The 25,470-nt window shown below is 36.4% G+C and overlaps 4 protein-coding genes across 10 annotated transcripts in view; all 4 read right to left on the bottom strand.

The window, feature by feature from the left end:
- dac (dachshund family transcription factor) overlaps positions 1-9,970 on the bottom strand; it is a 218,567-nt gene extending 208,597 nt beyond the window's left edge. The window contains exon 1 of one of the 6 annotated variants that reach the window (XM_089171329.1): positions 7,154-9,970. In XM_089171329.1, the coding sequence (XP_089027455.1) occupies positions 7,154-7,941 (788 nt within the window). In that variant the 5' untranslated portion in view covers positions 7,942-9,970. The remainder of the gene's footprint in view (positions 1-7,153) is intronic. The other 5 variants (XM_015317706.2, XM_015317701.2, XM_015317702.2 and 2 more) reach the window with 5 other exon arrangements.
- An 11,941-nt stretch (positions 9,971-21,911) lies between these two features.
- LOC107064671 (F-box only protein 22-like) lies at positions 21,912-23,677 on the bottom strand. Its single transcript, XM_015317637.2, has 5 exons — positions 23,499-23,677; positions 23,100-23,290; positions 22,705-23,023; positions 22,231-22,613; positions 21,912-22,161 (listed from the first exon to the last, which is right to left on the bottom strand). Exons 1-5 carry the CDS (start codon positions 23,675-23,677, stop codon positions 22,085-22,087), a joined length of 1,149 nt encoding a protein of 382 aa, XP_015173123.2. The 3' UTR covers positions 21,912-22,084.
- Positions 23,499-25,381, bottom strand: LOC107064673 (Threonyl-carbamoyl synthesis 6). Of its 2 annotated transcripts, XM_089171333.1 has the most exons (4): positions 25,236-25,381; positions 25,026-25,154; positions 24,796-24,925; positions 23,499-23,680 (listed from the first exon to the last, which is right to left on the bottom strand). In XM_089171333.1, the coding sequence occupies exons 1-3, from the start codon at positions 25,250-25,252 to the stop codon at positions 24,799-24,801; spliced, it is 273 nt and encodes a 90-aa protein (XP_089027459.1). In that variant the 5' UTR covers positions 25,253-25,381; the 3' UTR covers positions 23,499-23,680; positions 24,796-24,798. The 2 variants fall into 2 exon arrangements, with proteins under 2 accessions (XP_089027459.1, XP_015173127.1); XM_015317641.2 differs by lacking the exon at positions 23,499-23,680 and having other exon boundaries at positions 24,604-24,925.
- LOC107064672 (phosphatidylinositol glycan anchor biosynthesis class P) lies at positions 24,329-24,731 on the bottom strand. The gene has a single exon (XM_015317640.2). The coding sequence runs from the start codon at positions 24,729-24,731 to the stop codon at positions 24,330-24,332; it is 402 nt and encodes a 133-aa protein (XP_015173126.1). The 3' UTR covers position 24,329.
- Positions 25,382-25,470: the final 89 nt, after the last annotated feature.

Below are 25,470 nucleotides of genomic sequence, written 5' to 3'. Positions count from 1 at the left end.
TAGAGTTGGTCAGGCACGAGGATCTATCGATCGGCCATGTGGTCGTCTGTTAACTAACTCTTAATATTTTAATAATAATTCTTAAATTTTTTCTTCAAAATTTTTCTCGCATATTTTTAAACATGCCATAATAATTATTCTTAATAATAGAATTATCCATTGTATCAATTTCTTAGATTTAATGTTCTATTCATATTCTTTCTAATCTTTTGATAGAACATTATTTATGAGTTATTACAATCTTTCTTAAAACTGAAACTATCTGTTATATTTATTTCAATACCAGTTCAGTAAAAATAACTAATTAGAGCAAAACTAGTTTTAGTAATGCATGTAATTTGAAGGAAAAATAAAAAGAAAGGGAAAAAAAAGCAAAATAAATAAAAGTTAATTTCTCGAAAATACTGTAATACAAAATGTTGAGCAATACTTAAATACAAAGTCATCATTTAGAATAATTTATCAACGTTTTAACGTTAATCACGATTAGTCTTCAGAAGCTAGGTATAGAACTTCAAATAAAATCATTTGTAATGCTTCAAAAATGATAACAAAAAAAAAGGTAACTTTTGCGAAAGAAACTACGTGTAAGCAATAGGGAAAAGAAATGAAAAGGAAAATAAAAAAGAAAAAGATAGGGAAAAAAAAAACGAAATGAAAAAGAAGGAAGAATCTTTGGTGAACAGGAGCCTGGCGCCATTGCGATACAATACGGAGCCCGATGACTTGCATTTGTATCTCGCCATCGAGAAGCCTCGATGATTATAGCCATGGGCCCTTTCGTCCTTTTCCTTGTCTCTCTCTCTCTCTCTCTCTCTCTCTCTCTTCGTCTCCTTCTCCTCCTCTCTTTCTATCTCTCTCGAACTTTTCTCTCCTTTTCTATGGGACGTACCATAAGCGTTCTCATCGAACGTCCTGTCGAGAAACGATCTCTTCTTTATCTTCTTCTTCTTCTTCTTCTTCTTCTTCTTCTTCTTCTTCTTCTTCTTCTTCTTCTTCTTCTACTTGTTCGTCTTCTTCTCTTCTTCGTCTTCTTCTTTCCACTTTCATCGATAATAATATTGTGACTTTAGTTACTCGAGCTTAATTTAATAATATTAAACTCTCTTTCTCTTGTTATTAATATTTGAAATACAAAAAAAAAGAATAAATAATAAGTGTGTGTGTGCAATGATAAATTTGAGTAATTTTTAATTGCAATTTATAAAATTTGTCATTTAGATTGTTTCGATAGCTCTAGTGTTGAGATTTAGATGATCTAAGAAATATCGTTCTTTTGACAACAACAAAAATTGTATTCATCTAATATTAAAAATAACTTTACTACCGTGTAATTCGTAGCAAAAAGATTTTAACCACGCATACATATATATATTGTACTTTAAGACGTGTATATGAAGTGTCGCGTGATCTCGATCACGCTCGCGCAAATAGGTAGAACTCAGGTAAGTAAAACTCGCAATCGCGACGACCTGGACGGATTTTATGAGAGCAAGACGCTCGTGTCCCTTTCGTGTCGTTAGAAACTTCTAAGTACTTACATACAACGAGGAGAGGAGAGGAGGAGAATAAATGCGATAAGCCTTTTTATCGAGTTCCTTATTTTTTCGCGAAACTACCAAGAGACGTATTTTTTTCTTTACGTTGAATCGGCGAACATTTCTAACGTGAAACGATAATATAAACCAACTCTCATTACATATATTTCTGTATTTCTACATTTTAAATATATATATATTTGAAATAACAATATAATCAAACTTTAATGATTAAAATAATAAAGAAAAAACTCAATTAAATTTAATTTCCATACTTTCCCAACTAGGTAGGTAATATTATCGTGAATGTAAAATACTAATCAAATATGAAGAAGAAGAAGAAGAAGAAGAAGAAACGTGAGATTTTCATTGAAATCTTTGGCAAACATTTCGTTCCGTCGGCCATCTTTGACATCGAGATACGACGATAATGGTCGGAAAGAAATTTGCAAAGAAAAGATTTCGTTTAATGGAGACAGAGAAGGGGGAGGAAAAAGAAAGAGAAAGATCGAGAAAATGAGAAAGAGTGAGAGAGAGAGAGAAAGAGAGAGAGAGAGAGAAAGAGAAAGATAGAGACGATTTAATCCTTCTTGTTTGTCTTTGCATTAATTATCTAGAATTAAGAACGCCGCTTGCCACGACGCCAGCCAGCCGGATTACTGGCTTTATTATTACTTGTTGCAGATTATTAATTACCAGGAATTACGAGCGTGATGCACAGTACTGGACGAAGGCTGGTGATGGTGGAGGAGGAGGAAGTAAAGGTGAGGGTAGTGGTTCTGGTGGGCCGAGGGTTGCTGTTGCTGTTGCTGTTGCTGTTGCTGTTGCTATTGCTATTGCTGTTGCCGTTGTTGGCTGGTAGATATTGTGAAAAGAAAAGAGGTTCCTCCCCAGGTTTGTACTTTCAATTAATTTTCCTGAATTAAGAGACGATTGTATAAGAAGGAATTAAAGCTTCTCTCCGAGTAGGTACGCGAACTTTGCAAATCGATAAAATCGTCCTACAGCTTACAAAATGACGTATATCAATTCATTTTTCTTCTACATAAATATATTGTAATATCTGTTTTCCTTAATGAAATGAAAAAAAAAGAAAAATTATATCAAGTATTTTTGTTTTTTTTTCTTTATCCAAAGATAATAACATTAACAACAGTAACAAGGAAAGAAAAAAAATCTTTTTCTTCATAACCAACGGAACATTTGAAATGTCGATTGAAAATGCGTTTTTAAGGAACACAAGTACATACGTTATATTGTATTTCTTCTATATCTACGATTAGAAACGATGAATAAAAGAAGAGAAGAAAGAGAGAAAGAGAAAGGTGGTTTAGGCTAGATGCAGCTAGCGTAGGTAGTCGCTACTATAAAGTCTACCACGTATCTATATCAAAAGCAAAACCAACAATGGGGTCATACAAGCCCTTATAATATCGTACCGGCTCTCAGAGGAGAAAAAAGAGAGAAAGAGAGAGAAGGCCAGCTGCCATAACCGATACAATTGTTAAACGTGTACACTAACAAACTAAAAAAAAAACAGATAGAAAGAGAGCAAGAGAGAATATCCAAAAGAATAAAAAGATGAGAAGATAATTTTACTCGTATTTGAATAACAATGATTTCAATAAAATCATCTTATTTTTATACAAATAATCTAACGAATGTTTTGATTTAATCAAACAAAGATAATTCGAATTATTTCTTTGTAAAATAGATAGAATAAGAAGGGTCGTCGAAATCGTGAAAAGAGTTGCCTCGTTGGTGAGGAGAAGGGTAGAAACGCGAGAAATATTCAAATCGTGCTTAATTCGTATGATTTATGAAGGTAAAAAATGAGTACACATATACACACGTACACATGACAGAAGAATAGGATGGGTGTTAGACGAGCCGTGTTCCTCATACGCACGCATCGATGCATCGGGACTATGCACCAACGAAGAACGTTGAAATAACGAACGGTGGAAATAAATATTAATAAAGAGCTCTCTCTTTCTCTCTCTCTCTCTTTCTATTTCTCTTTTCTTTTTCTTTTTCTGCTTAACTCACATAATCTTGTTTCATTACTGCTCTGTCTCTGTCTCTCTTTCTCTTTATCTGTTATTCTCTCTTTTGCGTACTCTACGTGCCGGTGCATTGTTCAGGCCATTACGAGAGCCAATTAATCTATGCACAATTTTATAATTAAACGGCTAATAGTGCATAGAATTATAGTCCAGGGACGCTCAAGTGCTCCCACGTACGGCGCTACGGTGTTTTCTGACGTTACGATGGGAAGAAGATACACATAAACGAATATATATATATATAGATATATATTTTATATATTATACTAAATTACCAGAAAAAAAAAAGGAAAAGAATCAAACGGAAATAGCTACGCGTTTCTTCTTCTCCCATTTCTTTTATTTTTTTTATTTTTTAACTATTATTTAATTGTATTATTATCAAATGATACTTTGACCTAATATTAATTAATGACTCGTATATGTCAATCGATTAATGATCAAAAAGAAAATGTTAATGACATGAAAGTTGTAATATCGATTTAAATGATGAACGTTAAAGATGAGGTCAATAAAAATAATCTTTGTTGGATATGTGCGAAGGCGGAATTGTAAGGCATTGATTGTTAAAACGATCCTCATTTTAAAATGATCTCATCTCGATGAAGATTCTCTTTCTTTCTCTCTTTAACTCTGTACCTATTGCGATCGCGATAGTCACGATGATCGATAAGGAAATAATAATGCGGGCCCTCTTTGTACGCGGCTAACGAGTCGAGTCAATTATATTAATTAATTTGCCTAACTCGGCCGAAGCAACGATTATATACTAGCTGGTTATATTATCCCATTGGATTGCAGTGAACGTTCGTGCGCAACGAGCCCTCTCGTCTTTAATTAGTTGTCTACTAAAAGAAAAAAGAAGAAATAAATAAAATAAAAAGATGATGATCGAGAGAGAATGAAAGAAAGAAAGAAAAACATGATCAATCGAAAACATTAAAACGTGGAAAATTGAGATAGATGGATATTAATAAATAAATCGATTTATTTACTTTTCCTATGTCGATCGAGACCAAAATCGGTCAACAAGGTGATCTACACAGACGATTAGATTTTATCTTTTAATCTGATCAAAAGTAACTACTCCAAGTGACTTTTCACATTACTAGTATTATTTAATATTAAATAATAGATAAATCAGATTGAAAATCATTGCAGAACTATTGTTCCTAATGCATACATGAAAATGTTACGATACTAATTCAAGTTATCAGAGAGGGAAAGAAAAATCTACAAAGAACGTAAACATCCTTCCAAGAGGAAAGAATTTTAGAGGACCTCCGTCGCCCAAAGTGTTTTAATTTCTAATAGATGAATGTATTTAAAGAATACATGATTAAACTCTTGAACATCGATTCTATATCATTGGCGAATCCGAACGAACGAACGAACGAACGAACGAACTAACGAATAAACGAACGAAGCATCGCACCTGGCGCCGTGCTGCTCCGGCAAACCGCAAGAAAAAAGCTCTTGAATTATCGATGCGGTTCTCGATGCATGCTGTTGCATCGATGCTGCTGCTGCTGCTGCTGGGTGTTGTTGGTGGAGATGGTGTTAGTAGTGGTAGTTGTGATACTGCAGCAGACTGCACCTCGTAGAAGTATTGCAACTACGATGGTTGTAGTCGATCGAGATCGTGTACATGTATATGCACATACATGTTCAATGTTTGGCTGTAAATGCAAGAGATCTGTGTTTCCCTGTAGTCGTTGTTGCCGTTACTGGCATGATCGTGCATTATCAGAGTGTAACGATGCCAATGGTACACGCGATCGGACCACACACAAGCTCTCTACCGTGACCTCTTAATCATCTCATTTTTTCTTTAAACTTTCGACTCTTTCTATCTCTGATAATGTCCAATATATCTAGCTAATTTAAAATTTCTCTTATACGACATACAACAACGATGATAAGAACAAGACTATAGGGTAAAAAATATTAGACATGAGTCTTCTAATTATTATTAAACGAATCGAAAGAATTAATTTCATTGACTTTCACAGTTCATTCACCGTCGGCTTCCTCATTCAGAAAAACATAATCGATGGTTATTCATTTCTACAATTTTGGTTTCCCCATTTCTGTTCTAACGAAAGTAATCTTTTAAATTATGTTTAACAATAAAAGCGACACGAGAGAAAGTTTTTTGTGAATATTATTTTGAATACTGTAATAATTCTGAACAACATAGAATGATAGAAACTGAATTTCGACGATCCGTAAGAAAATAATAAGACCCGCACGAGCCGACGGCTCGCAGAGTTCTGTTCTCTTCTGCGACTGCGACTGGGATTATTTGGATCCCTATCCCTACGGCTTTCTCCCTCTTTCTCCCTCTTTCTCCCTTTCTCTTTCTCTTCTTGACTCTCCCTCGATCCTCTTTCTCCCTTCTCTGTGTCGCGTTGAATCCGTTTCCGTTGTGACTGCTATGGTTAGTTTCTCACAGGACAAATGTTGTCCGAGATACTTGCTTCGATTTATTTCAAAATTGATACATCGTCCATCAACAAATTGTAAAGAAATACGAAAAGAAAAGATGGAAAAAGTGTAGAAAATTGATAGATTCGATTTAAGTACGAGAATAGGAATTTAATCAATAGATAAGTCGACTAGGAACTGAAGATGAAACTGACAACATTTTCTCTGGGAGAAGTTGGGATCCCCTCGTTCCGTTTACCATTCCGTTTCGTCTGTCGTCTGTAGCGTAGGTGGGGTAAGCTTGTAGTACACCACCTCTCGTTCTCTGTATCTCTCTCTCTCTCTCTCTCTGTTCCTTCCTCTCTCTCACTTACTCTCTCTCTCTCTCAGTGGGGACGATTCATTCAGAGAAACTGCCGTGAAAGGGACACCTGTTGGCACGAAACTCAATGTGACAATCCTAGAAACACGAGCACGTGCCACGAGAGCTCGTGTTAACAACACTTTAGCTTTATATCGAACCTAACTCTATCTATTAAATATTTTTCCTTATTTACTTGACACTAAAATTCATAAGAATATTCATCATTGGAAGTTATGAAAGAATACTATCGTGAGAATGCATCGATGTTCGGGAGATGTTGACTGCCGGCAGGCAACAAGTCTAAACGATGATTAAGTCTTAAGAAACGGTAGGTGGTAGACAATTAAAGTACTTTTAGGCCGAGCAGTAGCGCCGAAAGGCGGATGGGTGAAGATAAAGTGTTGCCCAGGGGCGACACCATCCGTTATTAATGTATGCGAGGATCGTAGCTTCCGCGAGTAAGGCCTTCGCGCGATCACTCCAACCTATACCTAAATGCTTGACTTATCTCTTGGATTTATCGAGCTGACTTGTCGGTGAGTTTTAGAAGGATTTTGAGAGACGAATTGACAAGTATGTAAATATATTTCCCATAGAAATAACTTTGCTTGTTGAGGCGTGAAAGAAATTAGCACGAGTTTGGTTATCTGCAAGTTAGATAATCTTCAAACTGGTTCCTTCGATTACGTCGATCTCACGCTTGATCTATCAATCTTCGTAGAATGTGGAATAACTTGATTAATTATCGCTTAACCTACCTGGCCGTTGTGCAGTCCCTGTAGAGAATGTCGAAGTCCTTGCAGCTGAGAAGTTTACAACGATTGACGCCCGGTTGGATGGCTCCGAGACCGCGTAGGATTCTAACCTGCTCGACGTTGCATACCAACGGCACGATATCTAGTCTCTTTAGCTTAGTATAGACGGTATGTAAACCACCCACGAGATGTTTCAGGAAGAGCTCAAAGGCCTGAGGCAAGCAGAGCATTGTATCACCGGCAATAATGAAAGCAGCAACCTTCTGGCCACGATAATCGACGAGTTTACATTCGTTCGCGGTTGGATCACTGGTACTGATCGGTGGTGGACTGTTATACGATCTGGGTGGTAATACAGCATGATGAGCAGCCATCAATTCCAAAGGTGATCCATGATGACCGCTTAGCATCCCACCTAGCTGGCCCAACAGACCCAGTCCCGGTGGCGGTAGTCCCGGCATTCGTGGTACCATTCCTGGAGGTGCACCGGGTCCTCCCCCGGCCGACAGAGGCGGTGGACTCAGGGGAAGACCCTGCGGTGGTGATCCTCTCGTCGGTGAGCCTGGTGTCGGTACACCACGATGTTGTTGCTGCTGTTGTTGTTGCTGTTGATGTTCACGTAACTGATCTCGAGGGTGGGATTGTAAAGAGGATTGATGCTGGGAGCCGTGCAACTGCTGTTGCTGTTGACTCTGTTGCGCTGATGGACTATGAGGATGCTTTGGACTGCCGGTTACAGGACTGGCACGACTGCTGTGTTCGGAAGAGCTGTCCATCGCTCCGTGGTCCATCGGTGGCTAAATTTTCTCTCTGGTCTACTTTGATTTATCTCTTCTACTTATTCTCTCTCCAGCACTTTCCTCTCTCACGTCGTTTCAATAGTAGTAGACTGTATCGTCTAAGCCACAACGATGAATAACTATGTTCGCGAAGATATACCTACATATATGTATCACAATATGAAAAAAAACACGCTGACTTAAGATCACCGGGTCGTTGTAATATATCTACAATGTCGACCGTCCCAATAAAGCTTATCACTGTCACTTGAGAAATCCTTGTCCCGTACGATTGCAAGAGAAAGTACGAGGTTCACCATACGCGAGAACACGACAAGTCTTGCTCATATCTTTTCGGCGAGTCTTGATGTTTGCACTTAGACGAATGAACGAATCGGCGTCCATTTGTCGTCCATCGCAAGCATCCTTAGCTCAAACTGAGACGTCCAAGACGACGTCCTGAAGACGACAACAACAACGAACACGGCGACGACAACAACAATGACGACAAGGAGGTAAACGATGCCGATTACGTTTTAGACGCGGCAATCACAGACAATCCGACGATCACACTCAATCGAAATGAGAAAAATAACGCGAACGCGAACTCGACAAAGAGAATTACTAACGCCGACGACGGTAACGGCGACAGCAACGGCGACGGCGACGAAAGCGGTGACAACGACGACGAAAATCACCGCGACGACGACGACGACGACGACGACGACGACGACGGCGACAACGGCGACGACGACGACGACGACGACTACGGTAACTCGCGCAGGGACGCGCGTCGCTCGTTCTCAAAGTGGCAAACGCTCTCTCGGTCGAGTCCGGAGTATTTCCCTACCCAGTCACAGATGTAATAAATAAAAACATCAGTAGGAGCAGTGCGAACGGGGAGGATGGGCGTTCTCTGCGCGTAACAGGCAATCCGGTTGGCGGAGCCAGCAGACGAACGAGCTTTACCATTGGCTTTTGGGTAGGGAACGTCGACGCCTACGAAACCTTCCCTCGGTTGGTGGCGGGTCTACCAGCGCTCTAAGGCCCCTCTCTCTTTATCCTCCCCACTACCAGAACAACGACGACGACACAACGACGTGGCAACCACCACCACCACCACTACCACCACCACCACCAGGCACCACCACCACTAGCAGCAGCAGAAGCACGACGGAACGCGCTTCGGTTCTTCGAGCCACGACTAACAGCGAGAACAGACGAGGAGGACTGACTAGAAGAGAGCGCGACGGCGCTTCTCTCGGCGCTTCCCGGGAGCCAGTAACACGCGCGCGCAGATACACGATTCCATGGGAAAGACAGAGAGAGAAAGTGATAGAAAGAGACCGAGGACAGTACGACTCGACGAGAGAACGTACCGGCGGCGCTGACTGTTCTACGAGTGGGGATTTCTTCTTTTTCCTCGCGACTTCTACCCCTCCTCCTCTACCAACCTCTCTCGGAGGTATACGTTCAGATCCTCCGGCCCGCCCTCCTTCCAACGATCTCTCTAACATTCCCTCCGTCTCTTTCTACCGCGAGACGGCCCTCTTTACCGCGTTTCCTCCACCTCCCAGGGACCATGCCCTCTTCCTCCTCCTCCCACCCTCCTCTCGCTTCACCAAAGAATGTCGCCGGCTACGTTCGAATCGATCGTTCGTTCTCTCGCGGTACTCCTCCCACCCACCTCCACCATATTCGCCATCAGCATTACACGCGCGCACTTATTTCTTCCGTAGGTAACTCCGCTTCCTCGCGATCTTTCTCTCCCCTCCTACACATCTTAGTCGTCTTTTGCTCACGAACCTCTCGCTCTCTCACTCTCTTTCTCTGTTTCTCTCTTTCTCTCCTCCCCTCTTCAATATCCTTCCATCTCTATCTCAGTCTCTCTTGCGAGCTCATCTGACCCCTACCAAACTTCCACCGGCACTTTCCCACCCTCAATCCCAACCACCACTACCACCACCAACACCACCACCACACCGGTATCAACGTTCTTGTCGTTGTCGTCGTTGTTGGGGTATGGGTGCTTAATATCTTTGTGCCATAGCCAAGGCGTACATATCCACCGACTGTTCTCCCGGAGGAGAACTTTTCGTGCGAGTGTGTTTCGCGAGTAAGGAGGAAAAAAGAAAGAAAGAAAGAAAGAAAGGAGGAAAAGAGGGAACAAAAAAGAGTATGAAAGAAACGTGAGAGAACTTGATTCTCCCTCTTTTTCTTATGTTACTTTTCTTTCTTTCTTTCTTTCTTCCTTCCTTCTTGTGAACCAATCGGCCGACGTTGATAGGTTGGTGCCAAGTAATGATCAAGTAGTAGGCGTACTCCTAGTGAGATATATCGATGCCTTCCGTGTTTTACCCATTACATTTGGAATTTTCAAATGGTTGCATCGATTTTCTTCCCTAAAACAAAATTAAGAAAAATATTCTTACGTGAAATTTAATAACGTCAAACTTCCTCCATTACATCGATGTCTTTTCCAATAAAATTTGCAATAATTGACGCGAGAAAATAGATTATTTATCTACTTTATAACTTAAGAATTATGAAAAAAAAAAAAAATTAAAATAAATATTAAACAAATAATCATTTTCTATGATTTTAGACGAAACATTCTGAAAGTCGAAATAACTTATGAGAAATACGATAGATGAAAACGAGTGCGTTCGGCAGGCAGGAAAGAGGGAGAGGCAGAGAAAACCCTGGTCCGATTATCTTGTCATAGATGTTTCAAGAGTCGATGGGAGGGAAAGGAAGAGGGCAACGTACTACTAGCCTCCACCTCCACCACCACCTCCTCCTCTCTTTTGGTCGGTCATCCCCTCATCGGCCCGGTGACCTAAATCTACCGATGAAGGAGAGACCCCTCTCCACGCCTTCGTTATATTCGTGTAGGTGTTTATTTGTGTTTGAAAGAGTGTGTGTATGTGTGTGTATGTGTGTGTATGCGTTTATGTGTATAAGAGAAAGATAGAGTATACATATATTCCGTAAGTTCGCGCATACGTTCGCCGACCGCAGCTGATCCCTTGACCTCGTCCAACCCCGAACGAAACGGGAGACCCCGATGGGCCTAACGTTCATTGACCGTTGGCGCTCGACCGAAAAGGGCTACTCGCGATTCGGCTGGTCGACCAACACAAGGAGAGGGAGGACACTACACGTTTCTTTTCCAAAATCCCTGCTTGCTTTTTCACGCGCATCATTAGACCTCCTCCAGGAGGGGCTAAATTATCCGCTAAATATTCGCTCTGGTATACTTTAGGATATTCCTTTTTTTCCTCCTTCACAAGACCCTTTATCTTTAACCATGATAATATCTAGGTACAGAGCTTTTATCATGGACACGAAACAAAAGATAATTTTTTTCAATGATATTATTTCATTATTCAGTATAATGTACATACATTCGAATGTATCTGTGTGTTATATATAAAATAATAAAAGATTGATCTCAATCTTAGTACATATGATAATTGATGAAGTCTTAAAGATAAAATAGAAATATGTTATTATTCCCATATATTCTACTATAAAATCTCAAGGTAAACAAAAAAAAAATCGAAGATGAAAAAATTGATATAAATGCATAAAATCGTGCTCTCTCCAAAAGAGAAACTCGTTCGCTTAGGTTCATTCGCTGAGTCGTTCGGTCATCCGAGATAACGCGAGAATCGTTCTTTGTCTCTTGAAAGCGATCGATCATGAGATCGGTGTCCGCCGTCGAACTAGAAGGCGGCCCTCGATCGGTAGGGGGACCGATGTTTGCCTCGACCCAAACCACGTCCAATTAGTGGAATTAATACCGGCTAGGCTTTGGGGGAACTAATGCCCCTGTGTGCATACCTACGGGTATGCACGCCGATGACTGCACTTTCCTTCGTGCGTAATGAAGGACAAACGCGCCGACGCTCGCACCACTTCGATGCGTTCGCGAGCAAACCCGATCGGTTACTGCGCGCTCTTCTCTTCTACGCGGCACGACCTTAAATTCCGCGACTCTGCGGTGTTGTGTCCACACAAGACACTCTTCTCTTTTACTATCTCATTCCATCTCTCTCTTTCTCTAGCAATCTCTCTCTCTTACAAGACCGACCCGTTTGGAAACTCGTGCGCTTAATTACGTTTCGATGCCACAAGTTCTCCGTAGACTTGTTCATTCTACTGTTAATAATAATAATAATAAAAATAATAATAATCATCATCATCATCATCATCACTGTGACTATGATAGATAATAATAATAATAACAATGATAAAGCAAACCAACCACTAATAGAGCTTGCGATGATCCCGACAACAACAACTTACGTCTGTTCTTCACTTTTCTTTTGTCTTATCATATAATTTTGGTTACAATACTCACAATATACTAATTATTTTATTCATTAAAATAGAATAATTAAAAGTACATATACTGTAAATTACTTTTAACATGTACACGTACCGTTTCGAAAACATATCTTTTACTCAAAAATGTTCATCTCATCTTCTTCGATCCTTTTACCAAACGTTCCAACTTTATGAGTATGCGCGTTGTTTCTCTATCTCACTCACTCACTCACTTACTCACTCTTTCTCTTTCTCTCTTTCTCTCTCTCTCTCTCTCTCTCTCTCTCTCTCTTACTCTCTCCCTCGTTTTACACGAGCTGCAGCACATTTTCAGGCAGACTGCCGTGTGATACGCATTGTTCGACCTGAACACCATACTCTCCTCTCTCATTCTCTCTCTCTCTCTCTCTCTCTCTCTCTCTCTCTCTCTCTCTCCCTTTGGTGGACTCTCTCGTTTGGCCAACGCGTGCACGCACGACGTGTGTATATGCATCGTGCATAGACGTCGTTGCGTAACCCTCGTCATTGTTTGTGCCTCGCGTCGTTGTTACACGCCGGCACGCGGAAAGCCGAGGGTAGATTTTAGCCTCTGACGGGAGATGTAAAAGAGTGCGCCAATTTTTGTTCACCTAACACCGCGAACCGACGTGTGCCAACGTTGAATTCGTTCTACTGGAAAGTCTCTCTTTCACCTCTCTTACGATCTAGTACAAAGTACACCTTTACCTACCCCTAATTCTTCCTTCTCGTTACCTCTTAAAAAAACTTACGAAATTTTTTCATATATTTCGTTATTTACTTATCTCATTTTCTTTTCTATTTAATATGAAATAATAATCTTAAATTATGGGAGTATCTCATAGATTATTATTACATACATAAATATATAAATTCAATCATCAAATCTTAGATATGCTAGATCCTACCTGTATCCTAGGTACGCATACAAAATGTTATGTACAAGGACCCTACTAATTATTCACGTACATAACATGGATCGGTCTGTGCATATGAAATAGAATAAATTAGACATCTTCCCCTTATATCCCCGGATCGTCGTCATTTTGAAAGTCCTTACCAAGGTAGAGGCCGCAGAATCCACCATACGAGCTTACCGCGACCGCAGATGTGCGAGTAAGCGGTTAACCCTTAGCGGTCGACCATTTGGTATTTGCGGCATCGGTAGTTTTCAGTTTCAATTGCACGTTCTAAACTTAACACGAAATAAACTATAATACGTATCGTTCTCAACCATATCAAATCTAAAGTTAACAAATGTATCTAATCTACGTTATACCCATATTTCCAAAAATACCCGTATAAAAAAAATATATAAAAAACAACAAAAAATATAGAAATAATACCAATCTTTGGTAGATAGAAATGTCGAAGAGACGAAAAGTGCGAACATGCGATTACACGTATGTCCAACGAGCGGATATTCGTAAAAGCTTGCAAGAGCGAGCATACTCGCTCGAATTTGTTCGAAGAGCGAGCACGGACAACGGGAGCGAGGTATGCAAACGAGCCGGATACAACAGACAAAGTGAGAGAGGGAGAGAGAAAGAGAAAGAGAGAGTGAAAGAGAAAGAGAGAGAGAGAAGCACGTTTACATTTTCCAGATTGAAATGTTAACCCACTAGGAAGGTGGCCGACGTGCGTGCGCATTATGGCTTATAACCCGATAAAGCCGTGCTTGTGTATGCATCCCACCCTTGCAGGCAGCATCCCTGTCCGACGATTCTCTCTCTCTCTCTCTCTCTCTCTCTATATATATATACTCATATATATATATATATATATATATCTTTCTCTCTCAGTCTCTCTCCACGATGGAGCAATCACCGTCGATAAGCATTGTGCGAAGCCAATACAATGGACAAGACTTTCCATCCGCTCACCAAACCCCTCCCACCTCCTCCCTCCGACCATATCTCTCTAGTTCTCTAGCTCTCTAGTTCTATCTCCCTTTCTCTCTCTCTCTCTCTCTCTCCCTCTCATTCTCTCACTCGGTTGCTTTCTCTATATCCTCCCAACCTACCTTTCATCCTCTCACGCAAAATCTTGGTATAATCCTCCGAAGCCGATCCTGAATATCCTCCTGAATCAGAAATAAACGAGACTCTTCGATTTATTCTCCGACTCAAGACACACGTATACTTACTATAGTTATCCGAGCAACGATAATATGTAAAAAAAGATTAAAAAAAAAAAGGCAATATACCGTAATTTTGAATTGGAAATGATTGCGATAGAAAAATGAATAAAATATTTATAATCAAATATAATGTGATTTTTATCGTTGAATGTCATGTTATTCTTTTTTTTTTCTTTTTTTTTTTTAAATCATTTCTCCTTTGATATTTATTATTTAAAGTGAAAAGTCCTCAGTATTGTAATAGCTTATGCTCAGCTATAAAGCGTTATTACTTTTACACCGTTAAAAGTTCTCACCGTTTTAACACAAAGATGACAACAACGACGACGAGGAGGAGGAGGAGGAGGAAGAAGTGGAGGAAAAGGAGAAGGAGGAGGAGGAGAAGGAGGAGGAAGACGACAACGGCGACGACGATGTCTATAAAATATTTTCTCGAATACGGCCGATAGAATTATCGTTTCCTGTAGCAGCGCAAAGCATCATCGATAAAACGTCCTTCGTGTGAAGAGTTTTAATTAAAAGGCGATACCTGTCTACGCGCTTTGAATCTGAACGGAGATATGATTTAACGTTAAGGATAACGATAATGATGACTATTAATATATTTTTCATGTTATTTACTCGATATAAATAATAATAAGAATAAATTATCAAGTAGGTGTGGGTACTTTGGAGAGAAGTTTTTTTTTTATTTAAGAGACTTGATTGTTCGTAAATCAAATTAAGATGATAAAAAAAATAAACGTAAAAACATATAGAAATATATTGAATATCAACTAATAATTACACGCGAATATACTTTAATATCAGAAAAAGGATAAAGAAATAAATAAATTGTGAGAGTAATTATGTGCGATTAAAAAAGAAAAAAAGAAAGAGGAAGGTATTGTTATGAAATAAAATTAAATTACATTAAATTATGATGATAAAATATAAATGAAAATACAACTAGAAATATAATAAATATCTGCTTAACTACACGTGTAAATAGCTAATTATACAAAAAGCAAAAAATGAAAAATTGGAGTAATTATGCGTGATTAAAAAAAAAAAAAAAAAAAAGAGATATTGTTATAAAATAAAATGGGAATATAATGTGCATAGAGAAAGAGAGAGAGAGAGAGAGAGAGAGAGAGAGAGAAAGGAAGAGAAAGGGAAAGAGAAAGAGAGATTATTGACGGTATAAATGAAAAAGCAGAGGCAATATTTTTCTCCGTTGGCGGGCCGGGAGTGTAGAGAACGTGGTTCGATTTTTCGGCATGGCTTTGCGCGTAGCTAATTACCCGTGTGCCACGTGTTATTATAAATAGCCAATCGTTACTGGCGGCGGCGGCAGCATTCGCGATTGGCCCATAATGGCGTGTTATCGGATAAATAAAACGGATAGCCGCTTTCGATATACATAGGAGGTTGCTTGCATCCCGATTGTGCAAGGACGCTAACGCGATACCAACCAACCAACCGACCAACCAACCAACCAACCAACCAACGACGCGAATCTGCCTATGTGTATCTACGTTTTCCGTGATTCTACCGATCGCTCGTAAATTTTATCCCAAATCGTCCTTTCCTATCTATCGATACGAAAATCATTTTTAATCTAATAATTATAGCCTATATTCTACCTCGTGTGTCGATGATGGCAAGAAAATTAGCACTCTACATATTTCTCTATATATTTATACGTGTACATAACTAAACGATACTCCCAACGATCCATGCAACTTATTGTCACTTGACAAATTGCATCAGTTTTAAAAAACGAGTTTATCGTTTAAATCAAATCGTTCGCGTTATCGATAATAATAATTCTTCTTCTTCATTGGCATGACAGTTCAATGTGAAATCTGGCATGTTAAAAAAGAACTTTTTATGTTGATCTGTTCAATGCTTCTGTTCTGCAGCTCTTAACTTTAAGTACTTAATTGATCCTGTTCAAGGAAATTAGTATATCTACTATCTAAAAACCGCTTTCGTATCTATTTTCGATAAATCGGTCCAATTTTTCCTTTTTGAAACTTCGTTACAAGATTCTTTTTTATAAGATAGAGTTGTTAGTCCTATGTTAAACCCTCAATCTAAAGGACCAAGCCTCCAAATTTATCAAATCCGTGAAGACAGAGGTGTTCAGATACATTCCCGGCACTAGGTACTCATTTTTGTCACCTCTTACGACACGCTGTCATGTTCTACATTGGAACTATTCTTGCACACACAGTAACCACACGGGTAAATAATTATTCATTTTACTCTCAAAAATCAATCATATCCATTTACCGATTGTCATTCGTATATAATTTGATCTATTCAACGAAGATCTATCAATGAGATTGAAAGAAAATGTTGATATCTCCTTTCAGCGTAAATATATTCCGAATTTAGCTACAATATGAAATAATCACATACACATATACACGCGCGCGCTAAAACATGCACCGAGTTCTTTCATATACAATATATCTAACATAAGCTATGACGGTGGCCAATGGCGGTGGCAAAATGCGTCTTTAACGTAACGTGCATCGCGTTGTCAGAAGAGACGAGCCGACTAAACGCATTAGAAAACTCATTTGAATACAACACACAATGTGGGAAAGAGGGATGAGTTATAAAAGAAGAAGAAGAAGAAGAAGAAGAAGAAGATGTGGTCGCGTTGGCTCGTGACTAAATTCGCTTGCCAGCTATAATATTGTCCCTTGAAAAAGGTACTTACATTTATTAAAAAATCGGTTGCTAGAACTTTTACAAAAACATTTTTCTTATTTTCTTTTCATTTTTGTTTTAGCATCATCAAATTACTACATAAGATCAGTCAATCTCGTGAGCTCAGAGTAGCTCGTTAACTTACCCAACGAAGTATTTACTTAATCGAAAAAGAAAGGAAAAGAAGAAATCTTTGAGAAAGTTAGCCGCAACCCGCCGGAAGGAATCTTCATCGTCCCTTTAAAAACGGGATGAACGGGGGAGTTGCAAGCGTAGTAAATGGTCAATAATTTTCCTTTGGGCTTTACGCGCTCGGTGCTCCGAGAGACAATCACGTTGACACCGCGTGATGGATGTCCCAGCTTGCTCAAAATAGGCACCCTCAGTTTTCCCGCCAATAAAGCCCATTGTAAATGCGAACTATTCGAAATATTAGAGCGCGCACCGGCGATTACCGGCCGTTCAGTCATCGCTGCTGACGCACCGTAATCCTTTCCCCGTTCTTTCTCTTTGTCTCCTCTCCTAGCTCGTTATTTGTTCTATCTCTCTCATGCTCTCTCATGCTCTCTCATTCTCTCTCTCTCTCTCTCTCTCTCTTAAACTATTTCTATCTCCTTTTTCAAAGATCCATTCTTGTTTTCTTCCCCCTCCCCCTCTACCTAGTTCGATCATTACCTCGATAAAAATCACAATTACAATAAAAACTTGAAATAAATGAATATTACATAAATCACAAACCTTTATGTATAATCGTTTGCATAAATAATTTCTAATAGATTTCACCGAAGTAAGAGTAAAAGGATGTATCTTAAAATCTCGTGTTACATATAAGGCGGTTCCTCCTTTATCTAATACCAATAATCTGACATAGTTCATACCCAATGAACAGTGTACAATGATATATTCCAACAACCGCATAGACATTATAAGCGGAAAATCGAGTAAGCCTGTGTTCATATATCGTATATCAGGCCCCGAGTTCAATACTTATTAAGATCTAACGATGATCCTAACAATAAAAGTCGAATTTATCAGTAAATTCTATTAGATATTTAAAATGTTTAGATTTTTGCGTGAATAACTCGTCTAAGAGTTCGCGCTTGGGCGTGAAAAGAAAAAGAGAGAACAAGAAATGAAAGAAAAAAAGAATCATATTTTTAAAGAAATGATAAAAAGAAGAAGACAAAAAAAGGAAGAAAATGTTTCGGCACGCTGTTAATCTCCATTATAATTGCACGCACGGCCCGAAGAAGGAGATGACCGAACAATTTCGAAGTTGGATTGTCGAGACATGATGGATCGCCCTTTTGTAGCCGGCACTGATGATACCTCGCAGATGCGTATCCGGCGTACCCTTTTCGAAACGAAACCACTTGCCAGCGATTATCGATTAAATGCGTGCACGTTCGACTCTCTTCGATCTTTTCCTTTCTTCTTCTCCGTCTTCCCTTCTTTCTACTTATCTAATGTTTTTTCTTTCTTTCTTTCTTTCTTTCTTTCTTTCTCTTTTTTTTTGTTCTTCTAAACTCGTCATCCATAATGTCCCAACATCTGCGGCATGTTACGTGTATTATATATAAATCAATTTTTTTTTTTTTAAATAACAGATATATACCATCTGCAAGGTTTCAAAAATTCAAATGAAAAATCTCTCTGACATAATGTGTAATATTTTGTTTAAAATATATGATTACTTTTTCTCTTCACTTCGTTATCTTCTCTTCATTTCTTTTTCTCTTGTTTCGAAAATATCTCTCACTTTGCTAGGTGAATTTGACGCAGAACTTCATTTACATGAGTTACCCGAAGAAGACGGCTATGTACGCGTCTTGGACTTAGCCACGTAGTAGTGCGTTGCATCGAGCAATCTTGGTAGCATTAAGAAGGTGTTTACCTTGATACGAACCTGCAGAGTCGAAGTTTACTCTGGCATAGCCAGGAAGCGTGGCTCCCAGCACGATCCTCCGAAATACATTTACTTGCACTCTTCGTCCATCCTTTTTCAAAGAAATACATCATTTTGTTCTTTTCCTACTATATATACAAACATATACTTATTAATAATTAAATGTAGGTATATTAAATAGAGTTTAATAAAGTAGGAAAGAATTTCATAATAAATGTGTTTTGTTAAATTACAACTAACAATATTCATCACACAATTTTGTAACTTATTTTTGTATAGAAGAAAATAAAAAAAAAAAAATAAAAAAGAGAGATAGAGAAAGAAAAAGAGATCAAACAGTTAGATAGACTCGAGGAGGAACAGATGTCCCCACTCTAAGTAATCCGATGCTTTTACACTAATCTAATCGGTATCATTAAATACAGGAATACATTTAATAATCGATAGATTTTACTGGCAAGCACACTGGCCATATGATATCCTTTCTCTACACTCGAGAGATAAATGAATTTCCTCGATTTACCGTGTCACTGTGATAATAATGATTTTCATAATGTCTACCAGTAGATAGATTGATACATAGATAGACAGATATATATAGATATAGATAGATAGATATATTAAGCGCATCCTATCTGATAATAATCGAATTCAATGGACTAGGATATAATATATCTTTGGAAGGTGCGCCAAGCCGGTATCTTGACGAAATGCAAATTTACATATGGTACGCGTAAGACTAAGTTTCCTTCGCATAAGCATATGTGTATATACATACGTAAATTTTATAAGTACATGTATTAGATTTATGCATTTAACAAAAAAACCCTTGAGAAGAACTTGAAATGATGATTCTTGTGTATAGTAGCATTAAGTACCTCTACCTATATAAATATATATATATACCTATCTATCTACAAAGAAATACTTCTTGTATTTTACTAATTAATAATATACAGTATATCCAAAAAATTAGTAGTCAAAAATTAATTATTACTATAAACTTAGAATCAGGATTTCGTAGATCCTTTGTAAACTTGTTCTACAAATTACAACTGATTTATGGACAATCCTGTATTTACACACAAGTATATAAAATATTATAACACAATAAATATTCATCTTCTTCTAATTTCGCATATTTTGTAATGTAAGTAGAATATAATTTCTACGATTAAAGTAATATTTAATATAAAATAGACATTTTAAGTTTACATATAGTAGTAGTACCAGAGTACCTTAAAACAAGAAGAAACCAAAAAAGAAAAAGAAGAAGAAGAAGAAGAAGAAAAAAAAGAAGAATCGCGAAAGTCTTGCCACGTCCGGTGCCCTCAGACTTTGGTGACTTTTGCTGGCGGGCAAAAGTAAAGTCGCAAAGCAAAGCAAAGTTAAAGCATGCGGTTCGCGGACCAAGTTCTTTATACTTTATAAATAATAAATTTGAACGAGAGAAAACGCGGAGTAGTTGAGAGTACGCAAAGATAAAGAGAGAAAAGAAAGTGGAAAAGGAAAGAGGGACCACGAAAAAGAGATGGTTGGTAATAAAGAGACGGCAGTAAGAGCGCCGAAGTGACGTCCTGTGTCGCGGAGCCATAAAACTGGGCCCCAAGATCTCCAGCTTACGCTCTTATTAAAACGTCGTCCTGCATATTGACGGTTATTGATCACCCTTCGGTACACGTCGCCGGTTTTACGATATAAGAGCAAACCCACCTTGAAAACAACTCCGATGGAGGAGTATCGAAGAATTTTTCTTTTCTTTTTTCTTTCTCTCTTCGCCAATTTCAATATCGATTTATGATTCCAATTTCATCGGTCGATTCCTTTATTCCTCTTGAAGTTAATATATATATATCTTTCTTATTTTTATTTAATCATTAATCAAAGTTATAAACAAAATAAAAATATTGTTCTATGAAGTAGTTAATCTTTGTAATTGTAAGTATTTACATACTACATAATTGAATTATCAAAAAATGATATTAAAATTATATATTAACGAATAATCAATATATAATTGCAAATAAAATATTTCAAAAATACATGATTTAAAACCTAATGTATTGCATATATATACATATAGATACATACGACGTAGGGGTTGTAAGATCATCCCTTTAATTAATCGACCCTTGCAGATGATTGTAAGTGCCATCTATCTTCTCTAAACCAAGTAATCTTCTTTACCATTACCCATTGATCACGAAAAATTTTGTTATCATCTGCTTTCAAAACCCAACTGATAATAGGAAGTTAAGGAAGTCTTATGATTTACCTAAAGAATATAAAATAATATAGAACATCAGAAGTCCACTTTTCTTATAAGAAATTCATCTTAGTTAGCACTGGGATTACCAGTAGGCGATAGTGAATAGAATACTGTATTCTTTTATAGTATTGTACCGATCTTTGATAGTATTGTACCTTTCTTTTATGGAGGGTAGAGGTAACCGGCCCACTAGTGGTCCCGGTCCTAAGATGAATTTTTTACACGAAAATTAAACTTCAAATGTTCTATATTATTCTGTATTATTTGCTACTACTATCGCATTCATTCACTCATTCTCTATTTTACTTTTAGTTTGGCTCCTCCCCAAAAGCCGGTCCAATTTGGTTGTACCAATCTTTGGAATACACAAGCTTCCTCATCACTACAAAGCAGCAGACCCAGAGGAAATTTCTATAAACAGAATTTAATTCATTGATGCAACTAATATGAATAACAATTAAACAAATATATTTTATTATTGCACAGATATTAATACAAATAGAATCAAATTCATCAGTTTTTCGAGATTATATAAAAATTAATATTAATAGAAAATATTGATAAAAATTTTTCAATTTATTTTTATGTAAAAAAAAAAACACAATTTAGAACAATTTATTACAAATAAAATGTCATATTTTATTTACTTATATGTAATTATACATATATTTCTATTTCCACATTTCGTCCCACACATTTTATTATTAAAACATTTTATTTACATCTGATCAAAATATAAACAGAAGATGCACTCGTATTCTTGATAATAGTAATACCAATCATTCCATTAAGTATCATATGTAAGTATCATAAATGATGTAGATACTGAATTAACGAATTGCCAACGTTTCCTTCTGGATTTTTCTGAAATAATTATATAAAACGATTAATTCAATTTTTCTAGTTTCTTTTTTTTTTTTATATTTTACAAACCATTTGTAATTCTTTTTCCAAATTCTCCATCACCGAAACATCCAACTAACGGCACTTTTGGAAACAATGCTTTAAATATAGTAGATTCTACGTGAGGTTCATCAAACATATTCAGACCACGTACACAACAAGCAAACATAAAACCTATGGAATGCCTCTTCAATTGTATCTCTTCCTTAAAGGCTTTTAATTTGTCTTCAACCAATTTTTTGGTATTACATTTTGAATCCAAAAGTATAGTCCATACTTTCATTTTTGTACCAATTATCGTGATAGCAGCACAATTCGAAGTTCTTTTACATGTGCGTTTATTATTTTCAGTAGCACAAACTATTAGGTTTTTAGCAATACCACCCCAGACAAAAGTTTTTGAGGCTTTCAACCTATGTCAAACGATAAATTCTAGTTATTAAGAAATACAAATGCAATGTTTATGAATAATAAATTCTATAATAAAACTATTGAAGGTATTACCCATTTTTCAAAGCTCTCAATATATTAGACGCTATAACACGACCGTTCCAATCACATAATAAAATCATACATTTTGTCTCAGGGTCTTTGTCAGAAACTTTAAACATACTTTTGAATTTGAGAGGATATACTTTTTTTGTTCTTTTCCAATTGTGAATATTAAAAGTGTACATTGAAACATTAATATTTGGTACTTCGGGAAAAAGCATGCATGCAATGTTATCATTATCTTCTTGGGTTTCTTCATTATTTATCACAGTACCATGAGTATTCAACGATACCAAATCACAATCGTATGGTAAATAACCAGTATGACATCCTTAACAAATTAAATCCAAATACATAGAATAATCAAAGGAAAAGTATTTCACAAATTAATAAATAATCAAATATACCTTGTGAAATAAAACTTTCGTTCCCAACAGAAAAATTGATACTTATGGTAGGTTTTATCCTTACACAGTCTATCAGTTTTTTATTATAATTTTCGCCACTGGACGTTATATATTTCATATCCTTTGCTTTTCTTACAAAACATGATGGGCCTCTTGTTTTTTTTTCATGGTTTGCTACATCAGACCAAGATCTATAATTGTACAAAATACTTTAATCTGTACAACGCATATCTTATAAATAAACTTTTCATGTAATCTCTTTACTTAATACAATAAGTATTGTTAATTATTAACATATTTTGTTACAAATTATATATATATGTTATTAATATTAGGTCTGATAATAATCTTCACACGTTTGTGATGTAAAAAGAAAATATTTGATTATTGTAATCATACCTGCAAACATGGGATGCACTAGACAAGTCAAAATAATTTAAATATTTAAAAATAATATATAAAACGTCACTGGTTAAATTTTGCCCTGATTTACTAATTTCTTTATTATCCGTCGTCTTTTCATCTTCTGTTTTTGTTTTACTTTCTTCAGTACAAAATTTTTTACGTATTTGCTCCATTAACTGTAATATTCAATATAATAGTATATTTCAATTAATTGATTAAACAAATATTGTTTACAGTATTTCATCAATGGAACGACAAAGTTTTTTTTATTATTTAATAAATGAATGAAAATTAATTAAATTTAAATTTTAATATTTAACTTGCAACGAGTAAATAAACTGTATGAAGATATAAATCTACTATTGTAAAAAGCATCACAAACATTGCCGGCATAAATGTAACTAAAAGTAGACTCACAAATCACTATTAAATTCACCGTTCGATTATTGGTCTCTTTTGGACAAAAGTAAAGATTGTTAATAATTCACGTATTATTCGAAGTAATTCGTCAATTATTTTATTAACTACAAAGAATTAAACAATAAGAAAATTTAAATCATTGATTAAACATAATCTCTAAACTAATACTTTTTAGTCCACAATAATAAAAGTCATTAACTAATTACACCGTATATATTAATATTAATTAATTTTTCAATAATTTTAAAAATAAAATAAAAATGACATTATTAACAATATCAAATAAATTATTGATTGAATTTTTAAATATTTCACAGTTCATTCTTTACTTCAATATTATATGCTTTATCATAGAAATGACAATGGAATATCTTAAAAGTTTATGTATAGATATATAAAACTACTTTAACTGTAATTAACTTTAATATCCTCAGATAAATATAATTGTCTACAAACTTCAGTTATAGGTATATCAAAAACAGGTGGTACACCACCAGGAGTAGTTTCTTTTCTACTTTGAGCATAATTATCTGTAATGGTTCTAATATCATCAATATCAGGAGTCATTAATAAATTCATAGCAGGATAAATGATAAATGCGAATGTAGCAAGGGCTGTTAAAGCCCAAACAGGAATCGCAATGGCCCAATATTTGGATGGATAGTACGATAAACCTAAGTAATCTTTCAAAATATAATCAGGTACTATGGACCATATTAGATACAGTATAAAAAATAAATTTGATCCTATATACATAGCATAACCATAAACAGCTCTAGGCGCATATGGTGCAGGTGTATGCTCCATATTTTTTCTTTTCCATATGAGCAGATAAATAACATTTGTATTTCTAAAAAAAAAAATGTCTTACTAATTAATAATAATTGTACATAGATTCCGGTGGTCCAAATTGTTGTATAGTTTCTGTAACTAAAGTTAAACTGTCAAAGAAAGATGTTACACCAACACGAACTTTACGTATTTCAGTACCAGAAAATGATCTAAAATAATAATAATAATATTATTATCAATAAATTTGTTATCAATAATATTATTATGAAAAATATAAAATTAAATAATTTATATTATATTTACACTTACACTAGTAAGAGATTATCTTTTTGTTTTATGTTCTTACTAACACCAGATCTTGGAGGTTCCTTGTCTACTTTAAGAACTTGATAAACAACATCCGCTTCTCTTTCCGTTGCAAATGGTATCGTGAATTCTCTATTGAATATTTATGTTATAAATATTTTCTACTTATTTATCGTTTCAATATAATTAATAATCATATATAAAAGTACGTACACTTTAAAATCATCCATTGCATAACATCATCAATTGCTGTTTACACGATTGAAATAAATAATAAATTAAAGATGGCAGGAAGATCATATGTTTATCTTTAAGACAAGTTTTCAATGGACTCTGTTGTACCATGTAAACCACTCTTAAATAAGACCATATTACTAGTGTGTTTAAAACCGCTGCTTGAAAACACGTATTCAGAGTGATGGTTCGAATATAAATAGATAGGTGGCGT

This window comes from Polistes dominula, unplaced genomic scaffold (genome assembly GCF_049000335.1).
Source record: "Polistes dominula isolate Pdom_NZ unplaced genomic scaffold, Pdom_raw_medaka contig_31, whole genome shotgun sequence".
Classification (NCBI taxonomy): domain Eukaryota; kingdom Metazoa; phylum Arthropoda; class Insecta; order Hymenoptera; family Vespidae; genus Polistes; species Polistes dominula.
This window is presented reverse-complemented; position numbering and strand designations above follow the sequence as displayed.